Source organism: Centrocercus urophasianus, unplaced genomic scaffold (genome assembly GCF_019232065.1).
Source record: "Centrocercus urophasianus isolate 14NV4802_14NV808 unplaced genomic scaffold, USGS_Curo_1.0 seq_13, whole genome shotgun sequence".
NCBI classification, from domain to species: domain Eukaryota; kingdom Metazoa; phylum Chordata; class Aves; order Galliformes; family Phasianidae; genus Centrocercus; species Centrocercus urophasianus.
In genome coordinates, this window is record NW_024884475.1 from 9,765,669 (window position 1) to 9,788,863 (window position 23,195).

The window sequence follows — 23,195 nt, forward strand, 5'->3', positions numbered from 1 at the left end:
CTTTTCATGGAAAATGGCACTTCTGTTTTGATTGAAGTTCTAGTTTGGTTCCAGTAGAGTAGGATTAGAAAGAATATGGACCAATGATATGGGGGAGTCAGCCTGCAGACATTTATTGTAACCAAAACTTTTCATTATCAAGTAGTTGCACATTCAAGTCATCAATATTTAGATAACCTCTGTGGTTGTTCTGGTTATGGTTTTGAGCAAAGTCAGGCTTGATTATATTTCAGTGCACTTTAGATAGATTTTTTTCTGCTCACAGTATCCTGATCTTGGTCATACTAATGTTACCTCCAAAGGAAAAATCTATCATCTGTTTTAATGCTTGATGTCATGCTGTCCACAAAACAGTCTGCCCAAATTCTAATTCCTTCTCTTTAGATACACAAATCATTCATGGTAAGGTCTCAAGCTGAGCAAAAAAAAAAAAAAATCTGACAAAGGAAAGCATTGAATATTACAGTGATGTTTGGAAAGAGTAAAGGCAAAGTTACAAAATAAGTGTCAGAACTTGATGTGGTGTAAATCAGCATAGTTTCAGCAACTTTTCAAGCTAATTATATTGCTGTGATCTCCTACATTGTTTAATTTTACTGATATGTTTGGTTTGTGAAGTTTCTAAACAGCAGCTTTTTTTTTTTTTTTTTTTTTTCCAAGCCAGGTATTTTATGTCAGTTCTTAGTGAGATGTGCAGTTAAGAACTGCCAGCAGATGTTGTGTAAATCTTTCTGCTAAAGCATGAACACATGAGCAACTGATGAGTCAGCTCCTCAAGCTAAAGGGACACTGAGCCAGTGCATGCTGAAAGGGAGCCAGGGAACATTCCTTTGTTGAAGAGACCAAGTTTGAACAAACAAGTACAAAAATGTTCTTTAAAACAAAAAGTGCACGGAGCTTCTCCAAGACATTTGGCTTTGAACAGTTTAAGTTACAGCAGTGCCCAACAGATTTGCTAGAGCTTCTGTGTGTCTATTTTAAACACTAGACTTGTACTAGAATGAAAAAAATGTGATGGAAAAGTGGCTCAGAGGAGAGATGAGGTGAGAGCTGGAGTCAGAAACTGAAGTGTGCCACAGCCAGCATGGACACCCGCCTGTGTGCATTGATATTTCAGAACCATCTGAACAGAGTTCAAAGTTATAACAACAATAACAAGAAGAGGTTTGTTCTGCAGCAATATTAGCACTGAACCATGTGAAAGATTGCATTGGGACTCACAGCAGAACCCAGTGTCCCTTGTACCTGTGAAGCTAGAGCTCAGCACTGATGAAATTCAGGCCATGTGGATTTATTTGCTGTGAAGTGTTGCATGAAGCATTCAGGAAGCCGAAAGGAGCAGGCCTTGTAGAGTCTTGTTGATTTTTGTTGGAATCCTCTAGATCTCTATGTAAAACCTTGGTGTCCTGCTGTTTTGAAGTCATTTGATCTCATGAACCCATAGAACATACAGAATCTCTGAAAAACACTTTGGTCTCAATTTATGTTTTTTTTTTTTTCTTTAAAATATCAATGTCTTTTATAAAAACAATTTGCAAAAAGGCATCCAGTTCTCTACATGGGTCTCTGAGATCCACATAAATAACCTGGGTGCACCCAGAGTGTCAGAAAACCAGATCTAAGACCTTGCAATATAGGCACTTTAATTTTTCATGCTTTTTTGTTTGTCACATATGTCACAGGTTCGAATTTCTGCTATTTCTTTCTCAAAAAAGCAACTTGCCATCTCAAAAAACAAAAACAAAAAAAACAAAACAAACAAACAAAAAAAACCAAAAAACAAGTTGCCCTGGTCAGGATGCCATCAACTAACGATGAAAACTCTGAATTTTTTCATAATACTTTGTTTTATTACTCAGCTTTGTTTTGCCACATTACACTGTGGAAAAACAAAACAAAACAAAAAAAACCTCTGCATTTAAAGATTTTTCACCTCTAGCCAATAGATTTTTACAAAGTGAAAAATGAAAATTTTCCTTTCTTAAAGTATCACCTTCTTGACACTACCAGTGAAGGGTTTGGATGTGAGCTGCATAGCGTGAAAGAGAAGAACATTGAATTGCTGATGGTGGTGGCCTTTCTCCTGCGTTTTTTGGATGCAGGGAAGATCCTCAGCTAACTTGCTAGCTGGGAAAATGGAGAGTTGTTCCCAGCTAGCTGGGATTGTTGTAGCACTGTCTTTGAGCAGTCTAATCTTTAATATTATCATACTATTTTAATTATTAATAAATATATTTTTCTGGCTGTGTTGTGGTTCCTGGGACTCTTGTGTTACCTTTGAACTCAGATATTGCAGACAATACCCTTGTTACAACCTCACATGGATTTAAAATTATGCTACTTCATTGCATTACTCCAGTTGTTTTACTGCATTCAACAGAGCTTCAAGTGATATAAAGGCAAGAGGCATTTAGATTATGGGAACTTATTTGAAATAGTGTGAAATTTGTCACAAAAACTTTCTGTAAAATTCTTTCTGAGATGTAAATCAGTCTCTGGTGTGATACTTCGGTAAAGAAAAGCTTAGGAAAAATGCATTTAGTGGTTGGGAGCTATCTTGTAACTTTTAGGTTTTCAGTGTTGAGATTTTCTCCTCAGGAAGTTGGAAGGTCACAACGAAACAGCAAGTAAATGTTTTCTTTTATAGAGGCTTTTGAAGAGAGAATATAGGTGAGAAACAGAATTGTGAATTTTAGAGACCTCCTTTGCTTTATCTGAGACTTGATGCAGCTCTGTGGGACTCAGCAGCAGCTCATCCTTACCTGCTGTCCTTCACTTTCAGTATACTGAGACAACCTTTCTTGCACTGTCATGAAGAGGTAATGCCAAATTTGTACCTATCATACCTACGATAGCTCTACAGATTCAATTTCTGCCCAACTTCAAGATTTTTTATTGCTTTTTCTCTCTTTTTGAAAATGTGTAGAATGTGAAGACAGTCAAAACAGAAAACAAAAATGATCTATCAGTTTTAATTTTTAAAAATTTAATCTTTCAGCACTAAGAAGATCAGAAGGGGAGGATGGAAGTTTGGATCAGGACAACAAGAAGGTAATAACCAGAAAGAACAAAAGGTAGTTTGTTTGTTTTTCTTCAGGAAATTCTTTTATAAAACATGGTTATGTTTCAAGGTATTACTTAATATAACTGAAATGAATCTTACTGATTTCAGGTCTTTCCAAAAGATTATTTCAGTTATATTAAACATAATCTCTCTTCCAGAGTGTTCAAAATCTGCATTTCATGGTAAAGAAGGCAGTAGAAATAAATTCAAGAATTTTTATTGAATCTCAGTGCATATATTGGTGAATGTGTTAACATGTAAGGGTGTGCATTAGCACACAAGAAAAGTGTTATAATGGATTGATGATACGAAGAAGACATAACAGATCTGAAGTGAGGCAGAGTAGGCAACTTAATGAACAGAAAAACTATCCTCAGCCCAGATGAAAGTTAAAAGTTTTCAGTAACTGTGTTAAAAGTTAAAAGTTTTCAGTAACTGTGTTAAAAGTTAAAAGTTTTCGGTAACTGTGAGGCTGTGACCATTGGTGCAGGCTGTACTGACCATCAACATAGAAGCTAGCAAGTGATGTAGGGCATGAGTTCAATCTGGCTCCTATAACAGGTTTTTATTCTCTTCAGCTGAAGACCAGTTGGCTTATTCTGAAAGGGGATATGGACACCAGAACTAATTCCCCAGATTCAGATACCCGATCCCTGTCTCTTACTCCTGGAACTGACAGAGAAAACTTCCAGAGAGCACAGGAAGGCACCACCACCATGTACTCCCGTGAGTACTGCGTGCTGGGCAGCTGTATATGGCCAGCAGGGGTGGGGCAGAGGGAGGTGGCTGTAGGCTGTTCCTGGTTTGCTTTGTTCCTTATTTCTCTGTCATAATGGCATATATTTGTTTAGCTATGGCTTATAAGTGGTCAGCATCTTCAAATTTCAATGTTGAAAATATTTGTAGAGTTCTCTTAATGAAAGAAGGACCATTGCTTATATAAAGATATCATATAGTCCTGGAGAGCAAAATTTCCTTACAACAAAATCCTGCCCCTCATGAATACATAAAGGCACCTATGTATATGCTAATTCTTTTCAACAAACAGGGCAGAAGTACCAGGAAGATTCTATCAAGGATTAATTCGCATTTTTTATATTAGTAGAGCCATTTTTTCAATATCACAGTAAAGCATAAGGAGCACTTGCTCCAGACTAATTTAGAATAGGAGTTTTTATATCTTTTGTAGTCACAGCTGTAAGCTGACAGAAACCTTCCAGATATTGAATAACCAGCTGGAATAATGGGAAGATTTTTTTTCTGAAAACTGGTCTGAAGACCACAAAAAAATAAAAAACAAAAAAACCCTACAAAACATTCTACATGTTTCTTTCCTCTGCATTTCAGCAGGGAATGAGATGTAGAAAATGGTCATGAGAACCATGAGGTCTGAATTATACTTTTACATTTAAAAATGATGAAAAATAGCTTAAGTGATTTTTGACAGATAGTTGGGATATTTCTTTCCCTGCATCCTCCATTTTGTACCATACAGCAGTAGCAGGTCATCTGGGGTGAACAAGTTGGGGAAGCAGTTTTCCAAAAGAATGTATCCAATGTGAGGCATGTCTGGCAGCAAGGCCAGGATGTCAGACTTGTGGGCATTTTGGTAATGTGATAGCTGGCTCCATCAACTTCTATTAAGGAAATTATGGCTTAGCTATGCAAGGAAGAGGAAAAACAGATGATGCAAAGTCTGTCACAAGGGTGTAACAAGATAAAAAAGAGGAGTCATTTTGGGTAATCGGTCACACTGGTCTAACCTGATGGGATTTGATTCCTTAGTCATCGTCAAACATTGCATGATGTTTTGTTGCATATCCTGTGCAAGGAAAGCCTTAGGTCTGATCACCTATGCAGCTAACACCTATCATTTGCATAGTCATTAGGATGTAAACAGGAGGTTCTCTACCTATTGCATGTGTGGTTGAGAGTGCCCAGATCTCTAGCTTTGACATTTAACCCCATCTCTGTGGCATAGTTAGAATCAGAAAAAATACATTTTTCAAATATTGGTTTGGTGCAAAATTATTACATAGAGAATGGAGGAGTTAGCAGGCATCAGACTAATTACAAAATAGTATATTTGGGCTTGTATGATTGGCAGGTATGTAGACCGGAACTTGCTTGTGTTCAGCCTGGTTGAAGACTAAGATACAGCAGCAACATCTCCTTATATCCACGTGCATAAATGTGTCTTATTTCTGTATGCATACATTTTTACTAGTTTATATTTTACCATTAGTCATTGTTTCACATAGTTAGGAAGGCAGACATCTAACCAGGTTCTAACCTAACTCTCACTGTTGATAGTATTGGAAGTACCTGAAGTACTGAAAGACAACCTCACAATATCCAGGCTACAGTGAATGTCATATTGGAAGAAGCAGTAGCTATATCAAGGAACTGCTGAATTTCAGATAACACCTAGTTAGAGGAAAGGAGTGCTTTGATTTGGCCAGTTACTAAAAATATATATATATATAAATATACAACTGTAGTTTGTTATGATATTGAGCTACAGTATGTGATTGGTGGATGTTGGTGTTGTATTTTACCATTATAATAAAAATAAAGAAACAGCAAAATAAAAAGTTTACATAAATAACAACATAAATAATAAGTTCTAGAGAAAGAGATGCTAAGTGAAAGAGATGCTTTTCACACTGAAGTCGCTGTTTTTTTTTCTTGATTAATCTGAGCTCTTTCAGCTTAATTCACCTCTAAGGTTTTTTCCAGCCAACCACATGATATCACTTATGCCTGTGGATGTGGTTCAGTCCTGGCAGACTGGGAGGCAACACTTGAGCTGCTGTGTGCTGAAGTGAACTGTTTGTTTTCAAATTATGCTCTTTGCTTCAGAGCATCTTTCCATGATAACTTTGAAAAACTATTTGGTGATGGAACAAATCCCATTCAACCTCTCTATTGCCAAGATGCCAAGAAATTGAACTCCATGCTGATGTTCAATACTGGCATCTTTTTCCAAGCCGGAGTACGGACAGCAGTTACACTCTTTGTCCTCTACAGTCACTGCCATTCAAATAATAAGAAATGATAGATTTCTAGTTTACAAGAAGAAATAAATGATTCATCTAATTCACCACTTCGTCCCTGTATTATACATGGGAGCCCCCAGTGGTATCAACAGAAGAAGTTCTGTTCGTAGTTGCTCAGATGATAGTTGATTATGTCTCTAAAGCATCTTTTATTTTTATCCTCATTTTGCTAGATTAAATGTTGAGCCCATTGCTATTTTTCTTATGATGAACTTCTGTTGTCCCAGTCATCCTGTAGGCCCAAAGGTCTGATGGATTTAATTTAACCCACTTGAAAAGAGCATCCTTTCATGATGTCCTGTCACTGCCTGGAGATATTGCAATTATTTCCATATTTGGAATGTATCAAGACAGACATTTCCAACTTCCATCATTTTTAAGCTCACTTTAATAGCCCTTGGTCACCTCATCATTGAGCTGTATAACTAAGCCTGTCTGCTTTCCTGTTGTCTCCAAATAATGAGATCTCAGCTTACATAGTAGAAGTGTGGGATATTTATTAGTCCCTAATGGCATGACTTTTCCCATGAATTATTAAACTGCATCCCATTTCAATTTCTCTAAGTTTTAAGATTGTCCCAGCTCCTTATGATACCCCAATCCTCCTCTGTATTAGCAATACTTTATAACTTTGTGTAGACAGTCAAGTTTATTAGCCCATTACTATTTGGTGTTCAGATTGTTGGTGAAAATACTAGGTGATTTCAACTCAACACCAGTTTATGCTGACATTTCTCTCTCAGCACTCCTCAGTTCTCACTACCTGTTTTTCATATTTCATTTTTTCCTTACATGCCCTATAATTCCTCTGATAAAAACTTCATGTCCTCTGGTTTTACTTTAATTTCCTTTGCAGCAATAGCTGATTTTAATGGTATCTCATTAGATGTATTCCAGTAAAATTTATTTTGCACAGAAGTAATTTCTTTTAGTGAAGAGAGCTAGCAAGGGATTCTCACACTGTGTCTTTAGCTTGTATTAAATGAATCAAAATCAACATGAATATAACTGATTTTCTGTTTACTTCCATGTTTTTATTTGGTCTTTATTAAAGTTTTCTCTTGGAAACGAACTAATAGATGCTGAGCATCTTTTTCTCTTCTTAAGCATAAAATTGTACTTGATATTTTCCAGTGATTTAAATTAATCTTCCAATTTTATTTAAGGTTATCAGCTTCCTGTGCAGAGTGCTTTGAATTATGTCTCTATCACAGTGAGATTCATTTGCCTACCCTAATTGCGTGAACTTTGCTCTTTACATTTGTTCCTGAAATCTGAAGTGAAATACTCTTCCAGTGTTGGAGCCCCACCTAGGTTCCCCTTCCACTCTCCTGTGTAGTGACACAGTGATCCCATTTCTTCTTTCCTTGTTCTCTTTTTGTTTATATAGCTGGGGAACCTTTTGCTATTTGTTTTAATATCATTTTCAATGTTTAACTCAGCTTGACTCCTGGCAGTTCTCACTTTATGTCAGCATACCGTGAGCTCTGTGCTGATCCATCTTTTGTTTTTTCTTTCTGTACACTTATTCCTAATAATCTCCTTAGGGTACTTATTAATCCAGTAATGTCTGGATTCCCTTCCTGCATTCCCCTTTGGACACAAATTGCCAACATTTTTGGCAGAAAGTAGCCTTGTACATGCAGTTCTCTGAGCTAACTTACTTCTTCTAACTCCCGGCCTTAAGTTATCAAACTTTCCTGTACTGGAGTCAAGAATGCTTATTACAGAACCTTTGTTTATTTTCTGTTTAATATAAACTCATTCATGTTATCACTTCTACACATCGTTATTTTTTATAAACCAAAATTTGGTCTGAAACATTGTTTGTACCTTTACTGACAAAGTGATCATCCAAACTTTCTTATCAAACTCGGCTGGTAAAAGTAAGGCAATTCAGCTGTTCCCCTCTGACTGTTTCAGTTATTTCCCCCTGACATTGTAGTTTCATCACTGTACTAGATCCAGTTTGTTCATAGCAACATCACTTTCTGAATTTTATCTATCTTAAAACTTCCCCTTCAGCATTTGTCCTTTTACTTATTTCCACTGTAGTATACTTTCATTTACATTTTAATGAAGTAGTAGAAATGCGAAATATGTAAGTTCATTTCTTATTGGTTTCTTTTTTTTCTGATTGGTGAGATACCAACCCTTATCTTTTAAAAAACAAACCCCAAAATAGACCACAAACATCATGGTGAGAAGTGGAATAACTCTAAAATAATGGTACTTCTTTTTTACAAGTTATGGTTTAGTGCTGAATTGGAGAGCTGAGATTTTACAAGGTATCTGTTTTGCATTATGCAGCTTCATGATGCTTCTGTAAAGTGAGTCTCACAAATCTTCTGTTGTTGTGCCCACTACAGTGATTGCATCCTATGCACTGTGATTTACAGATGTTGTTATGTGTACCCATGTACATGATACAGAGAGAAAAGATGAGCACTACTCAGCTGTACTTCATCCCATGATTAGGATATACATAGCTGTCTTGCAATTGCTATTTCTGTCTATTTACCTGATTTCTGGGTTTTCGTGGAATATAAAGGACTGCACAAAAAATATTACTGTGTATCACAAATGATGTAGCTGTCTATCATGTCTTTTACAGGATTTCCATATTCTAAATCTACTTCTCTACCTGGCTATGGAAGGAATGGCTTGCATCAGGTAGGTATAAAATTAAATGTATTTTCCAGGTAATTGCATATCATAAATAGAAAACTAGATAAAACTTTACACAGTGATAGTACTTCACAGGTGTTTTGGCTACCAGCCCTGCCTGATGATTTTTTAACCTGTGAGATACATACATTGTCTGCAGGAGTCAGAAGCTTTTTGTTTTAAAAAAAGCTGTGTCTGGCATGAGCATTAGGAATCTTGATTCTCCTCCCAAAACCAGCTAAGGTCCAAAATATACAGTCTATTCCTATTAAGAGACCACAGTATATCTTGAATTAATGATAAAGAGGGTTAAGCCTTAAATTAGGCAAGTAGTGATCTTAGAGCAAAGGTGAAGCAGCTCATATCCATAGCATTTCTTAAATATATATATAGAAATACATATATATACACAGACAGACATCATACAAAGCGGGGGGGAGCAGTGAGAGTTGCCTGAATGCTGGAAGAAAGCCAACATCTCTCCAATCTTCAAAAAGGGTAAGAAAGAGGAGGTGGGAAACTACAGGCCACACAGCCTCACCTCCATCCCTGGGAAAATGATGGAGCAGCTTGTTCTGGATGCCATCTCCAAGAAAGTGGAAGAGAAGAAGGTTACCAGGAGTAGTCCACATGGATTCAAGAGGAAATCATGGTTGAGCAACCTGGCAGCCTACTGTAATGTCGTGACTGGTGGGATAGATGAGGAGAGAGCAGTGTTGTCTACTTTGACTTCAGCAAGGCATCTCATGTTGTCTCCTGCAGCATCCATGTGAGGAAGCTTAGGAAGATGAGTGGGCAGTGAGGTGAATTGAGGGCCAGTGAACTGGCTGAGCTCAGAGGGTTGTGATCTGTGGTGCAGTGTTTGGTTGGAGGCTTGTAACTGGTGGTATTCCCCAGGGAATACCTGATCTTGTTTAACATCTTCATTAGTGACCTAGATGAAAGGATAGAATGCACCCTCAGCAAGTTTGCTGATGATACAAAGCTGGGAGGATTTGCTGACCCTAGAAGGCTGTGCTGCCATTCAGCAAGATCTGGACAGGCATGAGAGTTGGGCAGAGAGGAACCTGATGAAGTTCAACAAGGGCAAATGCGGAGTCATACTCTTGGAGAGGAATAACTACATGCCTCAGTATAGGTTAGAGATTGATATGCTGAGAAGGAGCTCTGTGGGGAAGAACCTGGGTGTCCTGGTGGCCATGAGCCAGCAGCGTGGCCAATGGCATCCTGTGTGCATTAAAAACAGTGTGGGCAGCAAGGTGAGGATGGTGATCTTCTCCCTCTGCTTTGCCTTGGTGAGGCCGCATCTGGACTACTGTTATCAGTTCCGGGCTCCTCAGTTCAAGAAAGACAGGGAGCTTCTAGAGAGAATCCAGTGGAGGGCTACAGAGATTATGGGGGGCCTGATGCATCTCCTTTTTAAGGAAATGTTGAGACATGTGGGACTGTTCAGACATATGGGTGGGATTAAACTCCCCCAGTAATGAATTAAACTGAAGGTTATTAGAAGAAACTACAAGAAAGTAACTGTCAGAGAGCACCTAAACTGATTGATGCTCCAAGTACCTGATTGCTTGAATTTCCTTCTGAAGAAACCAGTAGCAACACAACTTAACCAAATTAGATTTATGAATTTGGAAAGATCTAGGTAAACTTCTCTCCATTTAGGAGCCAAAGCCATCAGAAAACTCAGATGCAGTTCTTGGTGTACTTTTTGAAGGCTTAAGCCATGTAATGTGATGTGAAAGCAGCAGGTGGCAGCATTTGTCCCATCTATGAGGTACAACCTAGTATCTGAGAGCTGCAATAAAGCTGAAAATGATCAAATCCTTTAGACCAAGATTCTTCTCAGAGTGGCTGCACTCTGTGTTGTAGGCTTATATTAGTATTTGCGGCTTGTTATTTTTAATCAACCATCCTGGCAATGCATCATATAATAAAAGCTAACAATAAGGAGCCTTGCAGTTTCTTACGAGCCTAGTTGTGGGTACAATGTGTACCTAACAGGTGAAAAAAACTCTAAGGGAAGCAACAACAACAAAAAAGTTATGGTGTCTTTCAGGTATCCCATAATACTTATCATCATGACAGCATTTGCCAGCGAAGAAAAAAGACAGTGGGACAAGATAAGATTGATAAGACTGTGTAGCTGCCTCTCCGAGTGACAATCACATGCCAGCATTCTCTGCTTATGGAAATGTATTGTCTAGACTGTACACTGCACATGCACTGAGTCCCAGTTTGACACACGCTCGTTGACAATCCATCCTCTGCTTCAGGCAGAGCTCCTTTCAGTGCCTCTAGATTGATGGGTGCTGTGTGCACTCTGGATACCTTCTTTGAACATCAGGTCAGGTTCTAATGAAACTTTGTTTGCTTTCTGTCATGGAAGGATACTTATCTTGATTTTCTGGTACCACTTGTCTTCTCTTTTTTCTCTCAACAGTGTGCAGAGGGATACTCTGTGTCTGTGTGTATTTTGAAGTTACATTGCTTCTTTTCCTCTCTTCCAGCCTGAACATACGGGCCAATATGAAACAGACCAGGAGGCGAGCTGGGGGATGAAAGGTACATTGCAGTAGCATTTTCACTCCATGTATTTTTCCTGTGAGGATGCTTGTTTACCTCTTGCCCAAAGGGCTACTGCTCTGTTATCTTCACATGGTTCGTGTAATGATGGTACAGAACCAGCTCAGTAACGCATTCATTACAGAGAGTCTTCTTTTTATCTGATTGAATATAAAGATCTGACTGAAATCCTGAATTATATGGTGGTGTAACAATGTCGAGTCTATGCCAGTGTCCTGAATATGTGCAAACAGCCACAGTGGTTCTCTTTGCTGAGCAGGTGGTGTTCTCATATCAAAGAGAGGAAGAATCTTATGTCTTGAAGGATTGATTAGTTTTTCTGATTGGGGAAGAAAAAAGAAAAAACCACCACAAACATTCATTGTGCTTCTTGTTTGTCTTACAATGGTGCTGAAATCTACAGAATTTAAAAAGCAGAATTTCTTTTTATTGATTTATTAGATAACAGTTTAAGAGGACTGTGAGCTTAATATGGAAGTTGGTTGGAAATTTCAAAAGAACTGAGAAATTTAGGAGCATGCAACTTCTGGTGGAGAAGAGAAGGATTTTATTTCCAAGTCGCTTAATTTTTTTTTAAATCTTACTCCAATGCTTCATTTAATGGCTCTGTATTGATAGAAACCTTTGTCTGAGTAGCTGGCAGTGTAGATTTTGAAAATAGACTTATCTCTGATTTTCATTTCAGTTCATAAAAATGTCTATGAAAACATTCTGGTGGTCATATTTGGTAACACTGGCCTAACTATAGAATCCTCTTGTATTAGTTCAGATCCATGAGCAATTCCCTCAGGAAAAAAAAAAAAAATTACTATGTTCTCTTTGCTATCATTGTTTCCACTGCAGTCAGTCCAAGTGCAGGATGTTGGCATCTTGGAGTACTGTATTAACTTGATGATTTTCATGTATGTTCCCAAAAAGACATGGCTGTAATTATCTGTATATTGTAACTGTTTTCAGTAAAGGAAAATATGGCGGGATTTTCAGATGACAGTCTGACTGAACTATACACAAAATTCCCAATTTTACCAGACATAGTCACTGCATGGCAGCAAGAGATGGATTTTGCTTTGGTTTCAGGGGCTTAAAAAATTCTATATTTATTCAGACCATTGGAGTCAAATTCTTCTAACACATGTAGTTATTCAATAACTATTGAAAACCATAAGAGAAATATAGCAGGATACCAAATTGCTAATGTAACTAAATGTTCATTATGGTCACTCTGAAAGAAGCCTATGAATTCTAAACTGTGAACCTATTCTCGTTCTCTTGCAGAATACAAGGTAAGAAGGGCTTTTCCAACACTGGAAGAACAATCAGATTCAGCACTTCCTAGCAAGGTTACATGTGTTCCTTTTTTTTTTTCTTTTAAACTTTATTTTGTCAATTTTGACCCAGTGAAATATTTGTCAAATGAGGATGCAAGTTTGTACCATTGAAATTAGTAAGTCCCCCGTGCTGTTGTTTCCACATACCAGAATCAGATTTGGCTGGAGTTCATATGCTCTTGTCTTTTTAACAGATTTATCCTTATGAGACACTTATTGTAACAAATCGTGTTCGTGTGAAATTACCCAAGGATGTGGACAGGACCAGACTGGAGGTAGGAATGATATTTTCTTGATGGCTTTGCAAGTCTTTATCCTGTTTGTGTACTACCTTAGCTATTCCCATACCCAATCAAAGAAGAGAGAAATAGCACTATATATTATATTTTGTTTCACAACACTGGTACATAGGTAATTTGAAAGGTATAGAGTAGCCAAAACCAGGCAGATGTATGATAGAACAGGGTTTCACAAAACTACCAATAGTACCCATTTGTTTTGGATGATTTTATGGGATGTTGAAAGTCCAAACTAGATGGGTGGAAACCAGTTTTTTTAAGTTCCTATTATAAAAGAATCTCCTTGAATAACCTGAGAATTAAAAAACAAAACAAAACAACAACAACAACAAAAAACCACCTCAATTTATCCTGCAAGTAAATGGATCCATTTCTGTTTCATTCTCTCATTCAATCTCCTCTTTGCCTGTGTGATATATAATTGCTTGAGAATGTTATCCATTTGCAGTAGCATCTACCGCTCTTCAAGAGTAGTAGTGAAATTCAGAGAAATGCAGACATAACTTATCATGATGCTTAGTTTCCAAAGCCCATATTGTGAAGTTGATATTCAGGCAAAATTCATGAGGTGGTTTTGGGTTTTTTTTTTTTGTTTGTTTGTTTTGTTTTTGTTTTTGTTTTTTGGTTTTTGTTTTGTTTGTTTTGTTTTGTTTTTGTTTGTTTGTTTTCCTAAGTAATGACAGGACTTAGTAAACACTCATCGGAATTATTAAACTTTTGTACCTTTGTGTGAATTACCATTAAGAAGAAGAGAGTTAAAAAAAACCTGTGTGCTTAACAATGTTACTTTTGGTAAACTTTATATTTAAATAAATTTAGAGTATTTTAACTTGATCACTTAAAAAGAAAAGAAGAAAAATTACTAAAGTTTAATAGTATGTTTTGGACATGCTGTACATTCCTTAAATGCTTCAGTGTGTTTGCTGCTTGAATACCCAGCAAGTGGTATGGATTTGGTCGTAAGGAAAAGAGCCTCAAATATGTGCTGTTTTAAGCCTGGGGTATAGTAAGGCATCAGATCCATAATAAAAGCTTAATGAATCCAGAAGAAGGAACAGGGGGCTGGAGGGGCACTCATCTGAACGCACAAAGGACTCTAAGACACAAAGTACATACATATTTGCATGTTTATTAAATAATAGAGGCTTTGTTTAAAGACTTCAGCCTGGTCTATATGGCAAATGCGTCTCTAGCTTGCTTTAAGAAGACATATAGTTTGCTTTGGATGGATCATGCATGTCCGTTATGAATAACTATTGCACTGTCCTCAGCTGGGACTGCTGTTTGTTTAACACTGGAGTTGCTCAGTCTGCTTCGCACCAGGTGCAGCTCTGGGCCTCGTGACTTAAGAAGCCTGACCACTTCAAAGATCTCACAGAGCTTTGCAAAAGAACAATAAATAAGGTCTGCTTCCAACCTGCACCAGAAAAGCGATAAGGGGATCAGGCTTGTCTGCTGATTGTTGCCCTGTGTTAAACATTTTGCTCTGCAGAAAGGACTCCTTTGTGGATTTGTAGACCATCTTACATTTATTAGGGATGGGTAGTTTTTTTAACAATGAAATTAGCAGCATTTTAAAAGGATTATAACTACTGGAAAAACAGAGGCAGCATTCGACCTCATCCGAGCATTCAAACCATATGTGGAGTTGAAAGACAGGAACAAACTGTTGCATTCTCTGCTGGCATCTTCTCCTCCCTGTTCCCTTTCTTTTGCATTACAGAATTGTTGAAAGTAAGTAACTTTGCCTAGAAAGGGCGTATAACATCATTTTGTCTCATAGCAAAAACAGATTGTAACTTAGCTGCTGTCTTGTGCATTCACCAGATTTCGGGGCAAGACCCAGGACTTGGGAGCCTAAGACTGTCTGATTTCAAAGATTTTCCCAGGAATGTACCAGTACTAAAGAAACACACACATACATGCACGTATCTTGTCCACTAGTTGAAGTCCCATTTAGTATTTTTTGGTATCTTTAAGCTTTTGGGGATGACACTAAATTCTGGAGTCAGGCATTAAGGTTAGATTTCACTTTTTCTTAAGCTGTATTTCACATATGCTACAAAGTGTGATTCAGTGCTGACAGATCCCTGGGAAGCAAATGCTGTATTTGAGCAGAATGGGTGGCCAGCTTCTGCGTGGATCCTGCACATCCAATTTCACTTTTAAACGAGTTGTATTTTGCCTACAGGAATGATGATTGCACTGCTAAGCCTTTGCATTGTCCTAAGTGGTTTATCTTGGAAAATCTTTTCAGACAATGTTCTAATAGTTTCTTCTAGTTTCTTATGGTTTCATTATGATCAGTTTTATGGAAGTATTATGTTCTCACTGCTGCAAATCTCAACATCCTGGTTGTGATGGATATGGACAAGGTAGTAGTGGTGTTGGTGGAAGGACACACAGAACATTTGTGTTTCAATTGACTGTCAGATCTAAGAATGATTTCACTTGTACTAAATGTTTAAAATCTTATATGTGATGTCTTATATGTTTTGTCTGGAGTAGAGGAGGCTCAGGGGAGACCTCATCGCACTCTACAGTTTCCTAAAGGGAGGCTGTGATGAGGGGGGGTCAGCCTCTTTTCCCGGGCAACAAATAGGACCTGAAGAAGTGGCCACAAATTGCACCAGGAGAACTTTAGGTTAGATATAAGGCAAAAAGTTTTCACTCAAAGAGTGGTCGGATGCTGGAATGGCTGCCCAGGGAGGTGGTGGAGTCACTGTCCCAGGCAGTGTTCAAGAGACGTCTGGACAAGGAGCTACAAGATGTGGTTTAGTAGCTTAGTAGGTAATAATGGTGATAAGAGGATGTTTGGACTAGATGATCTTGTAGGTCCTTTCCAACCTTGTGATTCTATGTGATTCTCTAATTTCCTGGTTTACTTAGCAGTAATGAGAGAAGTAAATCTGTATAAGATATATTTCTTCAGCATTTCTTGCAAATTGGCTTGAAGAAAACTCCTCTCTGTGAGACAGGTTTTTGAACTTCGAATGATCCAGCATAGATGGAGAAGGCACTGTTATTATTCTCTGATGTCTTATTACAAGAGAGGTCTCCTGAAGTGTATGTTCTTATCATGAAAAGTGAACTCACGTAAAAGGTATTAACTCCTTGGGTCAAATTAAGGGAGGCGGCAGCAGTGAAAGCTTCAGCTAATGGTCAAGGATTAAAGGAGGGTGGGGTTTTAATGGTTGGTAGTGTTTGCCTAACTTTGCTCCCATTTTGAGTATTTTTTAAATTACTTATTGTGTAAGAAATCTATTTCGTGGCTTAGAGCTAGTATTTTTTTGTAAGAATGCATATTTTTCTAGGCCCAAGAGGCACACGAAGATTAGTAGGGCTCAACTGGTAATAAATACTTTAAAATAATAAAAATTCTTTCTTCATAACCGCATATATCTAACCGTAGAAACACTCGGCATGTTTTTGTTTGCTTGTTCTAACTCAGCAGTGAGGCAGAAGTAGCTCAGCTCTTTGTGCTCCTTGAGGAGATGTTTATGCCAACATTGAGCTAATACATACAACACTGAGCGTAGTTATAATAAATGACCTGCTGATTTTTAAGTACATTACCAGCACTCTGACTTTCGAATGATTATCCTGGATCTTTGTTCAGTATAAGCTGATTAGAAATGCAAGGAATTTATTAAAGATAAGGATTTGGCATAGGAATTTTTCGAAAAGTTTCTCTTCACCAGACTGCTATTTATTCTGTTGTTAGATGAATAGAGCAGCATTCCTCAGACAGTTGTAATGAGAAATGATTGAGAACAACTTAATTTAGGCAACAACATAGGACTGAAGTATACCGTATGGGGGAAGAGAAGGAATTGCATCCTCATCTTTCTTGTAGATAACAAAACTGGAGGGAGCTGCTGCTAAATATGTGCTAGCAGTGTGCCCAGGTGGCCAGTGGCATCTTGGCTTGAATAAGAAAGTGTTGCTAGCAGGAGACAGGAAGATGATCATCCTTCTGTGCTCTTCAGCTATACCTTGAGTACTGTGTTCAGTTTTGAGCCTCTCACTATAAGAAAGGTATTGAGGCCCTGGAGAATGTCCAGAGAAGGTAAACAAAGCTGGTGAGGAATCTGGAGGACAAGTCTTGTGAAGAGCCACTTAGAGAGCTGGAATTGTTTAGTGTGAAGGACAAGTGGCTAAAGGGAGAATCAGAATTACAGAATGGCTTGGGTTGGAAGGGACCTCAAGGATCATCAAGTTCCAACCCCCCTGCCACAGGCGGAGCTGCCAGCTGCTAGATGAAGTACTTGGTCAGATTGCTCAGGGCCCAATCCAGCCTGACCATAAACATCTCCACAAGTGAAACATCTACAACTTCTCTGGGCAGCCTGTTCCAGCATCTCACTCAGTGAAAATCTTTCCCCTGATGTCTTTAGTTTAAAACAATTCCCCCTTGTTCAGTCATTATCTACATGTGCATAAGGTAGTTTTCCCTTATGTTTATAATCTCTAAATATTGGAAGGCTTCAATGAGGTCTCCCTACAGCCTTCTCTTTTCCAGGCTGAACAATCCCACTTTCTTCAGCCTGTCTTCGCAGGAGAGATGCTTTAGCCCTTGGATTATCTTTGTAGCCCTCCCAAAAGCTCTACATCTTTCCTGTGTTGAGGGCCCCAGATTTAGATGCAGTACTCTAGCTGGGGCTTCATGAGTGTAGAACAGAGGGGGACAATCACCTCCCTTGCCCTACTGGCTACCCATCTTTAGTTCCCACTACGAGGTTAAGGGATGTGGGAATCCTGGCTGCCAGTAAAGACTGAGGCAAAGTCTTCTCTGTATCTGTTGTAGCCAGTTCAGTTCTCCTTTCCCATTTGACAGAGGAGATATGCTCTCTTTGCCCTATGACCTAAGTACCTGCAGAATGTCTTCTTGTTTTGTTTTTTTTTTTTATGTCCATCACCAAGTTCGGTTCCATCTGTGCCTTGGCTTTTCTAATCCCATCTCTGCATGTCCAGGCAGCATCCCTGTATTCTTTTCCAGTGAGACCTTATAGCTCTCTACAGCTACATGAAAGGAGATTGTGGTGATGTGGGGATCAGCCTCTGTCGCAGTATGACAAGCAATAGGACTAGAGGGAACAGCCTCAAATGGCACCAGGGGAGGTTCAGGTTAGATATTAGGAAAAATTTCTTCTCTGAAAGAATGGTCAGGTGCTGGAATGGGCTGCCCCGGGAGATGGTAGAGTCACCATCCTTGGAAGTGTTGAAGTGTGTAGATGTGGTGCTGAGGGACGTGGTTTATTGGAGAAGTATTGGTGGTAGGTGGACTAGGGAGCCTACAAACAGGAGTGGAATCAACTCTTTGAAAGGGTTGATAACTGCATGACAAGGGGAAATGGTTTTAAGTTGAGGGAGGGAAGATTTATGTTGGATGTTGGGGAAATTCTTTACAGAGAGAATGGTGAGGTGCTGGAACAGGCTGCCCAGAGAGGTTGTGGATGCCCCGTCTCTGGAGGTGTTCAAGGCCAGGTTGGATGGGGCCCTGGGCAGCCTGGTCTCGTATTAAATGTGGAGGTTGGTGGCCCTGCATGTGGCAGGGGGGTTGGAGATTCATGATCCTTGAGGTCCTTCCAACCTGGGCCATTCTGTGATTCTGTGACTTTTGGACTAGATGATCTTGGGGATCTTTTCCATCCTTGGTGATTCTGTAATTCTATTCTGTGACCACATGAACAAAAAATCTGCCTGCACTTGTGATGGAATAGTACTGTTCAGCAGCAGAAGATGGGGGGGCAGCTCTGCAGGAGGCACCCTGAGGTTTTGCTGAAAAATGAGATGAATGTAAGTCAGCAGCACACTTTGGCATCCTTCTCAGATGTAGGCCCTGAATGGCCAAAATGCAAGTCAAAAATTGCAGAAAACAAATCACAGTTAAATATAAGGGGAAAGCTCCTCATCACAAAGGCCAGAGGAAGGCCATAGCAATGATCCAATGGATGGAACACCTCCCCTGAAAAAGATGGTGCTGTTCAGCCTGGAGAAGAGAAGGATCTAGGAAGATCTGATAGCAGCATTTCAGTGTCTGTAGGGAAGCTGTAAGAAAGAAAGTGGCAGACATTTTAGCAGAGTCTGTTGTGACAGGTTTCAAACTAAAAGAGAGTAGATTTAGACTGGATATATGGAATAAGTTTCTTACAGTAATGGTGGTGTGACATTAAAACATGTTGCCCAGAGAGACGGTGGGAGTCCCATTTCTGAAGATATTCGAGATCAGGCTGGTCGGGGTTCTGAACAACTTGATGGAGCTACAAGTGTTCCTGTTCATTGCAGTGGAGTTGGACTGGATCACCTTTAAGGGTCCTTTTCAGCATACATGATTCTGAGAGTGTATGATTCTATGAATTCAACTAGGCAAGGCTCTCCATGTTATGATTAAAGTCAACCCTGCTCTGAAGGACTTCCATAGCTCCTTTATTTGGTTTGCATGACATATTCTGTGAAGACACAGTTTCAGTGTGAGGAATTTACAAAACAGAAGTTGTATTTGCTGCAGTAGCATTTGAAAAACAAAGTAATTTGATTAACATTGGAATATTGTATCAAAATAATCATTTTATTATGCAAAGGGTTAAATATGCAAAGGGTTCTGGGAGTGACATCACCTTTCCATGGTACAAATTAGTACATTCTTTATCTGCTGTTTTCCCAGTGTTGTTCGACATGGTCTTTTTTTTCCCCAACAGAACTTAGGATTGTGGGCACTTTTGAAAATCTTATCGACACTTTTAAGCACTTAAATACCTTGGATTCCTGATATAATGTGCTTGTTATTTTTATCTTAGTTTAGATATCGCTTTGCTTGTTGTTGAGTCACAGAAGTGTGAGTTAATTCAGTGCCTGCACATCCAACTTGACATTCATGAACAGCTGCATAGATTTGATTTATTTATTTTTCTCTGGAAATTACTTTTATCATAGAGGATAAGATTTCTTTCATGGTCACAGACTGGTAGTTTTAAAAACCATCGTAGTTAGCCTTCCATTTGGAACACATAATTGAGATTTTTCATTTGATTTTCTTATCTAGATATATCTTAGCTTCTTTAGCATTTTCTTTTGAACATCAGAGAGTTAAAAGAATTACTCATTCATGCCTATGAAATACAGTAGAAAGTAAATTATTCCACTTTTGTTTGAGCCTGCTTGTTTTTTAATTGAAACAATTGCTAAGGAAGAAAATACTCTGGAATGTCAAGTAGAAAGCTTTTCTTGCCACCTTGTTCTCTTGTAAATAGAAATCAGAGATTTAAGCATGGGTGTGGTCTTGTTTGAACAGCATGCTCACATTAATTCAAATACATTTTTCCTCCTGAAGCTACTTGTCTGGATCTGTTTTAAGGATGAGACTTTTTTCCACTAGCTTTTCTTCAATAATTGCCCTGGGTTCTACCCATTTGGGCTGTAATCATTTTAGGAAAGATTTCCAGTAATTAAGCCTGAATTCTAACAGCCTCAGCCTGTTGATGTCAGTCATACAAGTAATGTTGTGTGTCCCACTTTTCTCAAGAGCTCAGATGAGGAGTACTTGGGAAAGGCTAAACCAAAATGTTGAATGTTTTAGCTCAGAGGGGCACAGTTTGTAGTTTGGGACTGAATTTTAGATGACCATAGAATCAAAGAATCATTAAATGGCCTTGGCTGAAAAGGACGTCAAAAAGCATCTATTTTCAATCCCTGCACCGTGGGCAAGGTCATAGAATCATAGAATGGCCAGGGTTGGAATGGACCTCAAGGATCATCAAGCTCCAATCCCCCTTCTGCAGGCAGGGATGCCAACTTCCATATTTAATATCACACTGCACTGCCCATCCAACCTGGCCTTGAACACCTCCAGGAACGGGGCATCCACAGACTCTCTGAGCAGCTGTTCCAGCACCTCAGCGCTCTCATAGTAAAGAATTTCCCTCTGATATCCAATGTAAATCTTCCCTCCCTCAACTTAAAATCATTTCCCCTTGTCCTGCTGTTATCTACCCTTTCAAAGAGTTGGCTCCTCTCCTGTTTACAGGCTCCCTTAAGGTACTGGAAGGCTGCAATGAGGTAACCCCGCAGCCTTCTCTTCTCTAGGCTGAACAAGCCCAGCTCCCTCAGCTTGTCTTTGTAGGAGAGATGCTCCAGCCCTCTGAGCCAACCATTAGACCAGGCTGCCCATATGAGCTCTTTCAGAATGAAGTTCGTATCCTGGTGTGAAAAAGTGCACTTTGTGGATGTTAGTGGAACTTCACACCATTTAATTTGCAAAACACTTGTGTTTGTGTTTTTTTTTTTATTCTAAGCATATGTTTGTATTGGGATCGACGATGAATGTCTATATCAGTTTTCAAAGTCCTTATGAAAGGGAGCCATTGTAAAATGAAATTACACATTAGAAATGACTTAATATGTAAAAAAGCTAATTCCTACCAGAGTGGGAACAGTGTGAAGCTGAAGAGTGATTAGATATGAAGAACACGTAACTAAAGGAAACTGGAAAATCTGCTTTATGAACAAGGTATTTTTTAACCTTAAGTGAGTACATGTGGAAAGTTTCATGTTGACTTCAGTGTACTTTTTTTGGATCAGCCCCAAAGGCCATAGATATATCACTTGAAACCAAACCTCTGAGCCCCAGCTGTGCATCTGGGACAAATATCCAAGCAAGTGCTAGCACCAGCATCCATGAATACACAATAAATTATGTAATTGGATTCTCCAGTTTAGTAGACAATAACCTCTACTTTTTTTTTTTAAAGAAAACTCCACTGATATGTCTAAAATGTCTAAAATCATCTATATATTTCCCTAATTCACTATGAATTCAAAGTTTTAGTTTTATTAATGATCATTTTTTAACGACAGAACATTTTTATCAACAGGAAGTTGAGGGCAATGACTTATGTAATGGGCAGTATTAAAAAGTTCATTTGGTTGAATGATGGAATAATGGCACAGGTTATCCTCAGAGTGGTTCTAATGTATTCAACTATGTAGTAAGATAATATAGGTAAAGTATTGATATCACTGAGTGTAAGTGGAGTAGCCCACGTTATTTTAACATACTTCTTAAAGTTCATTAGGTAGCAACTCTTTCTTAACTCCTCTCACCCCCCCCATCATATAGTTAGTATGTAATAGTTTGAAATATTTATTGAGCATGAAGTTTAACTGCTTGGTAGATTAGAATAATATTTCAGTACTCCCTTGGGAACATGGCACATAGCTAATTACAAATGTGGTAGCCTCTGAAGAGTCTGCTGAGCCCCAGCAATGCAGCAGAAAGGAGCGCAAATGTTCTGGATGCAAAATAAGGATTTGAAATTCAGTAGGTCAATGAGATTTTTTTCCAAAAACTTATTTTTAGGCATCTGAAAGTTATATTTGATCAAAATTCTAGAGGTGTAGGAGAAGGAAATGGGACTAGGGAAGCAAAGGGAGAAAAATGAAGGAAGGAGTAGGCCATTTTTATTTCACATTTATTCAGTTGAGATCCTTTTAACATCCTAAATTGTAATGCAAGAATAAATATTACACCTCACTTGTACAGATTCTGCACTACCCTACAGAGCTAAAATTTGGTTATTTACATTAATGCCTGCTTACCTGTGAATAATTTTTTCCCGAAAAATCCCACAACAGTTTGGGTATTTTGTATTTTGGAGACTGTAGAAGAGATCCTATAGCTTTTGCTTTTATATTTTGTGGGTTAGAGGTTTTGAAGTGTTACAACAAGTCAAAACAAAAAATAATTGAAGTAGGAAACTATTAAAATTGCACTCTGTACAATGGAGTACTTCAGAAAGAGTCACTGTGGATTCATTCAAAGGCAATGTTATGTTCAGCAGTCACTTCCTGTGTATATAAGGTAACAAAAATGAAAACAAAATCAAACTGGAAGCTTTAAACAACCCCTAGGAATTAGAATTTCGATTTTTCTTTTTTTTTTTTCTCCTTCAGTTCATCACCTCCTGCCATCCAGTGTGTTGGCTCATTGGTTTGGTGTGACTCCTGAGGAAGTCTGATATCTGAATTTCCTACATCAGCAGGTTTTCTCTTGTGGACTCCCATCCAATTACTGTCACAGAATAAACATGCTTGTGCAGCATGACCTGGTCACAGCTTAGTGCACTGTAACCATAGGTTAACTGCAATTTTCCCTTACTGTGACTTAGTCATGCTAATGCCAGTATTAGTT

At 38.5% G+C, this 23,195-nt stretch overlaps 1 protein-coding gene across 7 annotated transcripts in view; it reads left to right on the plus strand.

Annotated features, from left to right (window-relative positions):
- ABLIM2 (actin binding LIM protein family member 2) overlaps positions 1–23,195 on the plus strand; it is a 139,459-nt gene that overhangs the window by 108,489 nt on the left and 7,775 nt on the right. For 6 of the 7 annotated variants that reach the window (XM_042811924.1, XM_042811918.1, XM_042811920.1 and 3 more), the window contains 6 exons: positions 2,999–3,051; positions 3,643–3,790; positions 8,738–8,796; positions 11,304–11,358; positions 12,655–12,719; positions 12,902–12,982. In XM_042811924.1, the coding sequence (XP_042667858.1) occupies positions 2,999–3,051; positions 3,643–3,790; positions 8,738–8,796; positions 11,304–11,358; positions 12,655–12,719; positions 12,902–12,982 (461 nt within the window). The remainder of the gene's footprint in view (positions 1–2,998; positions 3,052–3,642; positions 3,791–8,737; positions 8,797–11,303; positions 11,359–12,654; positions 12,720–12,901; positions 12,983–23,195) is intronic. The other variant, XM_042811921.1, reaches the window with a different exon arrangement.